At 40.1% G+C, this 10,157-nt stretch overlaps 1 protein-coding gene across 5 annotated transcripts in view; it reads right to left on the reverse strand.

The window, feature by feature from the left end:
• The window catches only part of GBF1 (golgi brefeldin A resistant guanine nucleotide exchange factor 1), a 109,512-nt gene that overhangs the window by 23,449 nt on the left and 75,906 nt on the right, over positions 1–10,157 (reverse strand). For all 5 annotated transcript variants that reach the window (XM_010567720.1, XM_010567722.1, XM_010567721.1 and 2 more), the window contains 9 exons: positions 7,785–7,920; positions 5,228–5,457; positions 4,111–4,279; positions 3,716–3,927; positions 2,981–3,079; positions 2,362–2,556; positions 1,816–2,002; positions 1,194–1,334; positions 580–668 (listed from right to left, as the gene is read on the reverse strand). In XM_010567720.1, coding sequence (XP_010566022.1) covers positions 580–668; positions 1,194–1,334; positions 1,816–2,002; positions 2,362–2,556; positions 2,981–3,079; positions 3,716–3,927; positions 4,111–4,279; positions 5,228–5,457; positions 7,785–7,920 — 1,458 coding nt within the window. The remainder of the gene's footprint in view (positions 1–579; positions 669–1,193; positions 1,335–1,815; positions 2,003–2,361; positions 2,557–2,980; positions 3,080–3,715; positions 3,928–4,110; positions 4,280–5,227; positions 5,458–7,784; positions 7,921–10,157) is intronic.

The following is a 10,157-nucleotide window of genomic DNA, read 5'->3' on the forward strand; positions in this document are numbered from 1 at the left end:
ATGGAAAAGCTGTACAAAGTTCAGAGTGTTACATGGATTAATGAGGTTCAAAGAGACAGACCTATAGGCAAAGAATGGCTTTTTGTCCATTGTCCATGGCGCTTTGTCCACACAGGACAATCTTTTCAGTCATCCTTATGATAAACAAACATGGGAATAAACAAATTGGAATAGCAGGCTAGACTGTTAATTTCTACCACAGGCCTCTCGGTATGCTCCCCATTTACAGCTTTGATAAGAGTAGGGAACTTGTCCTTTTTGATCAAAGTACCTTATTATCTCCATATAATGCAACTAGATCCAGCAACTTTCCCACCCAGAATCAGATGGACCTAGCTTACAAATTGTGCCACAAAGTTTCCCCAACACCTCTTGCAACTTTTAGCACAACTAAACCAGAACAGATAATAATCACTGCTGTCTCTGCAGTGTAGCAGGATTTTCAGTGACTATTTAATTCTTATCAGCAGAGACTAGAACTCAAAATTTCTGAGATATGACCAGTCATGCAAAGCCCACATGGGATGGAAAACAAGGAGAACACTCAAAGATCCATTTGTAGTATATTCCAAATCATACCTTCTTTTTTTTCTTAATCTGCATAAGTTCTTGAGGGCTTGGAAGGATACAAGAAAATCGAGTAGGTTTCCTGGGGATACTCTTCTCAGCTAGAAGGACAAAGCATCATTACAGTCAAACTTATCCTCAGAGTGGCACTCAGCCCACTGTAGTGTCCCATTGTAACTTTCAGTCATGGAGTTTTGCTCCAATGTGCTGCCCTGCAAATGGTAGTCACACTCCTACTATTCAATTACTACATTCCTCCCACCCACATTTTCTTCAGCATAATTGCTTAGTAGCTTCTTGTCCTGGACAATTTCACACATCCACAAGATTTAATTTTCTGGCTGGAATCACTGATCCCCTGGACAGCCCTTGACTACCTTAAAAATACTAAGCACTGGTATGAATTTAACTCACTTTTGTCCCAAAGTGACCCACCAGATCTAACTCCCTCCCAGAAGAAATGCAACAGTTAGTAGGCATATATAGCACATGTATAATAAACAAATATCCACCACGTACTCTTCCTAGTTTTGAACACACAATAGCTACAGTGGTCTACAGTCAGCAAATGTCAGGACCATTCTCAGTAGATACACAGAGTGTCAGGGTACCACAGCGATCATTACCTGCCTCACTTCCTCCTTCCAATTCCATGCAGCCCGCCTTCATCTGGTCAGCCATAAGGCACCCACTGGTGGGAGGACATGCCCCAGCTGGCTCTGAGACTGCACTGGAAGATTTTGCCTCACCGAGTACCCTCTCATTATCTGTATAAGTTAAAAAAAAGAAAAAAAGAAAAAAAAAAAAGAAGAAAAACAAAAATATAAAAAAACAACCCACACATAAACAAACCCACAAGCCAAGGAAAGAGCTAGCAACAGAGAAATAATGAACTGATAACTCTAAACTCAACATGTGCTTATTCAAAGGAGTTCCCCCCAGTAACTGTGATTCCTCAGTATCCTCAGTATTTTGTCTAGATGAATTTCATGGCATACCCTCCTTCTGTTGTGACTGCCAGTCTTGACATGGCCTTTATATAAAGCTTCACATGAGGGGCACATTTTAATATCTGTAAATTTTACAAATATCAAGGTTATTAACATAAGTGTGTAGTTATAAAACATGCAACATCAAGACTGGAAACATATATTTAAGGAGCTTACTATGTCAGCTACCAAAACAAGATCTGCAAGTTTAGCACAAGACTAAGCTTAATATCAAAAAAATCAAAGAAAGGGGTCTTACTATTGCTTGTTTCTTTGGTGCTGTTCACGGTTTCTGGGCTGGATTTGACAACTTCCCTCTCTTGTTGATGTATGTTACTCAGCACTTTGGCCTGGCAATGTGCCTCAGTGCTATCTATCACTGTCAGCAACGCTTCCAGAGACAGCAGATGGACAGTATACAGCTGTCCAGAAACCGGGAAGGCATTCTGGGAAATAAAACATAAGTATTAGTCAACTTTCATGCCTCTTTCGCTGTAATGGGGGAAGGCAGTTTCCCCCACAGCTTGAGGAAGCCTGAAGCATACAACAGAAGACCCTAAACATTTCACACAAAGCCTTCTAGCATATACTTAATGGTTTGTCTGCTCTGACATTATTAAAGCATCATGGCTATTCTTTTTTCTTCTGCTTCCAAATGTTAAATGGCCACCTGCATCTCTACAGACCACTCCCATTATTAAGTTCTGCATCTGCACTAACCCTTGTTCTGAGTTACTGGCTTCCCCTTCGGCACCCCTCCCTCCAGCCCGCTGAGGCCGGCAGTCCCCGGCCCGCGTTTCAGCACCTTGGAGAGCAGCTTGGTGAGCTCCTCGAAGAGGTTGGCGCAGTAGTAGTCACAGTCATAGTTAATGTAGAGCTCCGTCACGAAACTGGGAATCCTCCACAGCTGAACAATGGCTTCCAAAGCCATCTCCTTCATTTCATAGGGCATCTTTGGGTTTTCCACAGTGATTATTTCCATCAGCTTCTTGACATACATCTGGCAGAAACACAGGGCAGCTCAGTTTAAGGAAAGAAAAAAAAAAAGCAGGACAGTGAATAGCTTCGAGGACTACAGAAATAGATTTAAAAGCTTCATCTTCCCACATGACACTCCATCTTAATTGATGGCTCATTCTGAAGGAGGTTGTAAAAAGGTTTCAAATAGTTCTTTCTACCATTCAGTGCACCTGGACTTACCATTCTAAAGAAAGAGTATGAAGGCAAGCAGTGCAGTACACCAGTCTCAAAGACGTTTTATTATCCAACAAGGAAAGGCCTACAAAGCCTACCCATAACCCACTGAGTCACTTATACAAAGGTAAATTAATATTTAGACTATATCTTACTGCCTAGCTATATGCATTTAACTGAAGCCCAATAAACTATTACTAGGCACCCAGTGATACTCAAAAAAAACTCACCTCCAGCTGGAATTTCAGGTGCTCTCTCATGCTCTCAAAGAGAAGAAAGCACACCCTGAGGGAGGTTGCATACAGATTGAGCCGTTCAACACTCAGCAGCTAAACAAGAGACAAAAAAAACCTTCTAAGAATTACAAAGGCTAGTCATTATGTCCTGTAAGTAGCAGTACTGTGGCACTGCAGGCGTCACCTGCAACACCCTTGAGATACACATATTGTCTCCCATAGCACAGGTATTTGAAAAAACAACCTCCTGGTCTTGCTTTTTGCTAGCGAGGATGAAAATACTTAATTGCCTTCTGCTTGTAACACTTTTCCTACTACAACTTTGTTCTTTTGCCAAGTCCACATATCCTCGTAGGGGAGAAGGAATTTGGGAGAAGACCTGCCTGAGATGGCCTTTGTGCAATTAATAGCTTGGTACTCTAAAGGTTCTGCCTACGACTAAGCTGATAACTTGCATCCATAATTAACTCAAAACCAATTATACTGAAACACCCTGTTATCCCACAGTAATAGTTCATTCAAATCACCTTCTTGGCCCTGGTCTGAAGAAAATAGCACATGGCTGTTTCATTGCTGCAATTCAGAGCTCTCATTGCAATGCAGCAGAGAGCTTATTTGAAGACTGAGACCTGCCAAACCTCAGAATACTAAATTCCAACAGACTCTTTGATGTAAATTAATATCTGACTCCCCAGTGACGTATACTATGCTAGCATAAGCCAAACTCACTTGAAATAGATGCCGGCACAACTCCTCCTTCACAAGTCCCAAGAGGGACTGGCAGTTTGCAATGGGTGCTGACTCCAGGGCAACAGTTAGCAGCTGCAGCCCCATGTGGATCATCACCTCAGAGTTGTGGCGGTCATGAGGGTTGGTGAGTGAGATAAGAAAGCGGAACAGTTCTCTAATACATGGTAGCCCATATGGGACCAGTGCTGCTCCTAAAGGAAAAAGAGAGATTAGCACTCTTAACTTTGCTTTTGCTTTTTGCAGGTGCCTAACAAGTGTTACAAATGAAATTGTTACAGACCCACTGAGGAACAGGATTTATCACCCTCTTAGCAGAAAGTGAAACAGAATAGTGGAAAGGAGAAAGGACTTTAGCAACATTTCCCACCTCTCACCTTCTTTTTGGGAAGACTGAGTAAAACGTACACCTCGGGGATTTACATAGTCCATGTCATGAACTGAGGCAGAGTCAGAATGTTCTGCTACAGATGTGCACTCCTCTAGGACCTCAGGGATAGACTCAACAGAAGCTGACTGGATCTTCCCCTCCCTCAGACTTTCATTCTTCATTGGTATCAGTCATTTGAGAATGAAAGAAGCAAAACATGAGTTAATAAGCACTAGACAAGCTAAAAGAAAGGCTTACTTGTTCAGGGTTAATTCAGAACTATTAAAACTACACAGGTCACTAACGGAAGAGGAGCAGGAAAACAAAGTTTAAAAGAAAAGAGCGCCTATAGATAATCTGCGGCGCTCTCTGCCCTTTCACTTCCAAATAGTTCTTATCTATTTTACATAACTCTAGGTTGCAAGACTGAAGACTTTGAAGATAATCCTATAACCTATCAGTTCTTACTGCCCCTGAGGTTAGGATTTGGCTCATTTTTTAGTTTTAAACGTTACATAATTTCAGCACACTATTTCTATCTACGCCTTCCTAGCATTTCTACCATCCAAAATATCTGCAGCTCTGAAGGGCTCCCTGAAGCTCTAATCCATCCTCTCAACAGTATTACTGTTGCAGGGGAAGCACAGACAACACTGAGGAAAATTTACTGACAAAGGCCTTTGTTCGGGTTTGTTATATTTCACAGCAACAGCAATGCACATGCACAAACATCAACAGCTGAATTTCTACAAACTCAAGTAAAATAGTTCACTGAAGATAATAAAATGAGTTGTGCAGATTTCCACTGTGTTTCCCTCTAACAGTTTCTCCTTTAATTAAGGTAAATGGTACTGGCAGGAGTACAATTAGCTACGTAGGTGCGTTGCTGGGCTGCAGTTATCATTTCTGAGCCAATGGGGAAGGTCTCAAGCAAAAACAAAGAATGAATGTTTGTGAATTTACAAGTCATTTATAGCAAAGAATGTTTTATTCTGACCCTAAGCTTTGAAATATAATATATACCTTGTGACCAAAAAGAGAGACAGAAAGAGAGTAAGTGTGCTAAACCCACAACTGATTATGCTGGGAGTTGGAACTTTTCTTTGCAAGTTATATCCATATACCTGGAGTTCCGGCTGATTTTGATTTTCAGTGACTTTGGCCTCACATGAAGGGATTCCTGCATTAAGACCCAAAGAAGCAACTTGGTCCAAGTCTGTCAGGTCTTCCTTGGAGGTAGTCTGTGAGGACAACTCCAAACCACTGTCTGTAGCAGGGCTGACTGCAGATGAAACGTTCTCTGAGCTCCCAGAGGAGCTGGGAGAAGGAGCATCTATGAAAGTAACTCCGCTTGCTGATGAGAAACAGAAGCAAAAAGATCAGTACTATTCTGTCCCTCAACCACAAATCCATTCACTGAATACAGCAACAAAGAATTACTGTGATCACTACTTCACACTACAAATGATCTCAGATCACATTAACATAGAGAAGGTAGATAAACTAAGTTCTTTTTTGCTAGGTATTAATTAATTAAACAGATGAACAGGTGAGATACTAGCAGTTCTCCAAATTAAAACACAATAGTTGGAATCTAACAGACTCAACAAATAAGGTAATTCACATAGTTAGATAAAGGCTGCAGAGGGTTTCTATAATTAAGAAGGAATCCAAAAATAGTCTGAAAGATGTACTTTACTTTTTGATACAATGACACAACCACTTCAAAGACTTGCATCAAGAATTAGTCATTCCTTCAAAGTGAGAATTTTAACTTAATTGGAAGGCAAGACCTATTTCTTTAATTCTCCCTAAACAAACGGAATTGCAATAGAATTCAAATGGGTCTGAAACGGAGCAGTGAAGGACTTTTACTATTTCTAAATATGAGACAATGCTCCAAGAATCTAAGTTTTCCTTCAGAAGAAACTCACGTATTTGCAGCTCTCATGGTTCTGAGGAGAACTTGAAAAACATATAACAAATATTTAAAAAAGAGCAGATATACTGCAAGGCACAGCAACAAAGGCACAAAGCAGAGTTATGTTATGAACTTACATGTGAAATGTGTATGGTTTTGCACAGTGGTGTTTTATTGCTGACTTGATTTTTGGAAATGTCTTAAATAAGTAGCAGGACATTACTTGATTTTTAAGAAGTGTAACAGAATACATGATCAATTTTGCAATCTTTTCTTCTTTACCTGCTAAGCCAGGATTCTGGCCTAAAAAGCACATTAATACATTACCTACCACTTCAAGTTCAGAGTTAATGACATGCTTTGTAACACAATTCAACTTTCTTTCTAAAATGGGAAGTTTTATACAGGAGTTATAATGCTGTTTCACAGAATTTAATACCTATTTGAAAACTTGAATATAACCATGATTTGTATAGATATAAGTTCTCATCTGGAAGGATGTTCTGAGTTATATGCAATTCCATCACATTTAATATTTCCTTAGTTTTCACCAATCATGCTGTTGTGTAGAAACACACTTGGGATCGTTCACACTACACTGAATAGTTTCCTGTGACAGAATAAGTGTCAGAACCAGGTATTTTACACAGCTATCATTTCTATTTTCCTGTCTGCTTCCTTTCACTGTTAATGTTTATGTCTGAGCCATCAAAATTTACAGTGCACAAGAAATAGAGTACTTTGCAGCCAGAGGGACTCATTTATCCAAAGAAGAAGTTAAAACCAGTTGTAACTATTTAGTCTACTCCTATACAACAATAGCGTATGGAAGCCCCCCAACATTATATTCTTGAGCTTGCAGCTCAAGTCACATACTGTGTCACTTCTGCACGTTGAATCAAAGCACGTGAAAAAGGATTCATGTGTATACCCATTAGTTTCCTGTGCACAATCCCCTTTTGCTTTTGTTCCCTCTACTTTTTTCCCTACATAACTCTTCATGCCTTCTTACCATATCAAGACCTCTGTTCTTCCCATAACAGTCGTAAGTGCACCCCGTATTTCCCTGTCCCTTAATGAGTATAGCCTTTTATTCAAATTTCATGGACTGTGCATGCACACTTTCAGTCTTTACATTTGTAGTAAGAGATCTGTTCATTCATCCCTTCTTGATGCCTAGGTTTCTGCACATCCCTCAGTTCTACCTTTATATTCTCCCCAGTCACACTTTGCTCTTCCCTCATTACCACCACACCCACACCCTTTGGTACACCCTTCAGGAACATAGGAAAGAATATGTCACTTAAGTCAGCAATCTCCCACCGCAGGAAACCTTCTCCCCAGCTCCGTTCCCCTTCGCTCTCTTGCCAGTGTTCTTGTTCTCTATCTCTTCCATGTACTTGCTGCGCCCTCCAACTCCTCTGCATCACATGGCTACCCGTAACCTCAGCCACCTCTCCAGATCCCCATTCCCTTTTGTACAAACTACCCCTGTAAGGCATGCTGAAGCCAGAGAAACACTGTCAAGTTAGCCACAGGACCATGCTTTCCTCCATCAATATGTATTCCATCTCCTTCAAACTCTTTCTCCTGGACCTGAAAAGCTATGATATGCTTTGTTACTATAGTCACTGAGAACTAATATAAGAAAAAAAAAAATTAATGCAAAACAACATGTTAAGAGAAATGAAATAAAAACAGATTCCAAACCAACTCTAGAACAGATGCTGTCCGGTCTCTGGAAACAGATTTCAACTTACCTGTGGTGTTACTAGCATTGGCTGCTGGTTGTTCTGTCCCAGGAGAGACCTTAGTTACATGGCGAGGAGGCCTTGGTGATCTCTTCTGCTTTTTCCATTTTGATGATTCGCTCATTCCTCCAGCTCTCATTTTCAACTGAAAACCAATAATCATTAAGAATATCAGTATAGCAAAACCACATAGCACAAAGGATTACACAAGCTGTCTCAAAACCCTCAAAGTCAGGCAACAGCATTTAAATATATCACACAAATTAATCAGCACCTCAAAGTCATGCAAACCAGCCCCTGACTCCCCACTACCCACATATTAGCCAATACTACACACCTGAATCAAGGGACAATTTACTGCAGTTACTCTGCTATAATATATCAATTATCACAGCACTCCCTCTTCCCTACCAATAACTCCTAGCTTTGCTTTAGGATAAAGAATCCTTAGACCTACAGGCACATCTCAAACTTCTTCACTTTTGCCAATGTTTCCAGACTTCTAAAGGGCATCAATTAAAGTATATAGGCAAGTACTAGTTAGGTTTGACATTCAATTAAAATTTCACCATCTATACATGAAGGCTGAGAATGAAGCCGGAGCACCCAGTCCCACGCTGCAATCTGCAGCTCTGTCACTTACCTCTTGCCTCAATTCACTCTTCATCTTTGTAACAATGCCATGTTCATTTCCCTCCGGTATCTTTCACTATTAACAAGTGTTTCTCTAACACTTCACTCACTCCTGGTGCACAACACATTGCAAATACCACCCTAGTGGTTTAGAAACAAACCATATTCTGCTTTCACCTGCCTTCTGTCATGATTCCTCTTCAGATCTAAATCTCATCTAACCCTTGACATCCTTCCTGACCAGGATCCTACTTCTAGTTCTTATACAGATCTTTGATAGGGCAAACAAGAACCACAGCAGGAGCAATGCAGACTGTGTGTCACTTGCTGCAGTGTGCTGTTATTGCAGGCACGCACAGATGCTCCAGATCTTCCTAAAAACAATACAATATTCAGTCACATGGACAATGGCAACAGCAGACCTGAAACAGCTTGCTTCTAAAATAAGTTCCTTTAAGTGCAGGATTGCACAGCTGCAGTCAGCTTTTCTGATGCTGTCAGACCTCGTCAATTTAGGGTGGAAAATTTAACCACTGAACAGGTACCTTGTATGTACTGGAAACCATTCAGCAAGTCTCTGTACCAGTCCCTACTTTGTATTCTCCTTTGTAAATTTATCACAATTAAGTTATATTTTAGGCTACAGTATTCCTTATTTCTTATATCCCTAGCATCAGATTTAAATTCTCTAGAAGACAGCCATACTCTTCAGTCTTTCTTTTTCTGCAACTTGCCTCCTTCCAGCTACTACTCTTCTTAAATGTCAATAAACCTTCTAGGTTCTGCTACTGGTTTTCCATCTCTTTCCCTTGTCCAGCTAGAATTCTAACTCACTGTACACTGCCTGTAATTTTTCTCATTTAAACAAATCTTGTGAAAATGTCATATCCCAGTGCAGTAAACCATTTGTGTAACTTTACTTTGCACCACAAATTCTATTTGTTTGATGACTAATCCCCAAGTTTTAGCTATGCTAGTTTCCTTGTGCTTGTTAATTAACAACAGATTCAGAATTACTTTGCTCCTTGTTATTTCTTCCAAATTTTGTAGCAAGAATCTCCACCTAAATGACAGCCTCTGACAAACACTTCTGTGACAAGAGCACAGCTAAAAATAAAATTTTGTAGATTTCAAAATGTTTTAAAATGCTTATGGATCACAATCCTTTCATGTAAAAATTGTCAGCTCTCTCATCTTTCTTACACACTACTTCATGGGGCTCTATAAAATATGTGTTATCTTTCATTCTTGCCAGTTCCTAATGTTTCACCTCTATTAGTTTCCCTTTCCATTTAAAAATCTCTCTGAGCCTTAAATATTACCAATAGTTTCATTCATTAAAGGCTTAAGCTGCTAATTAGACCGTGTAGTTTTACTTTACTTACCAAATATTCTAGAAATAGCCATATTTATTTTTTCTCCCTTTTCAGTAACTTATAATAAAATCTGAAGACTTATGGTGCTGTGGTGGGTTAACTCTGGCTGGACACCAGGTGCCCACCAAAGCTGCTTTATCACTTGCCCTCCTCAATTGGACAGGGGAGAGAAAATGTAACAAAAGGTTCGTGGGTTGAGATAAGGATAGGGAGAGATCACTCAGCAATTACCATCATGAGCAAAACAGACTCAACTTGTGGAAATCAGTTTAATTTATTACCCACCAAATCAGAGTAGGATAATAAGAAAATACAAACTAAACCTTAAAACACCTCCCCCCCCCCCCCCCCCCACCTTACCCCGGTTAATTTA

Source organism: Haliaeetus leucocephalus, unplaced genomic scaffold (genome assembly GCF_000737465.1).
Source record: "Haliaeetus leucocephalus isolate CR32 unplaced genomic scaffold, Haliaeetus_leucocephalus-4.0 Scaffold229, whole genome shotgun sequence".
Lineage (NCBI taxonomy): Eukaryota > Metazoa > Chordata > Aves > Accipitriformes > Accipitridae > Haliaeetus > Haliaeetus leucocephalus.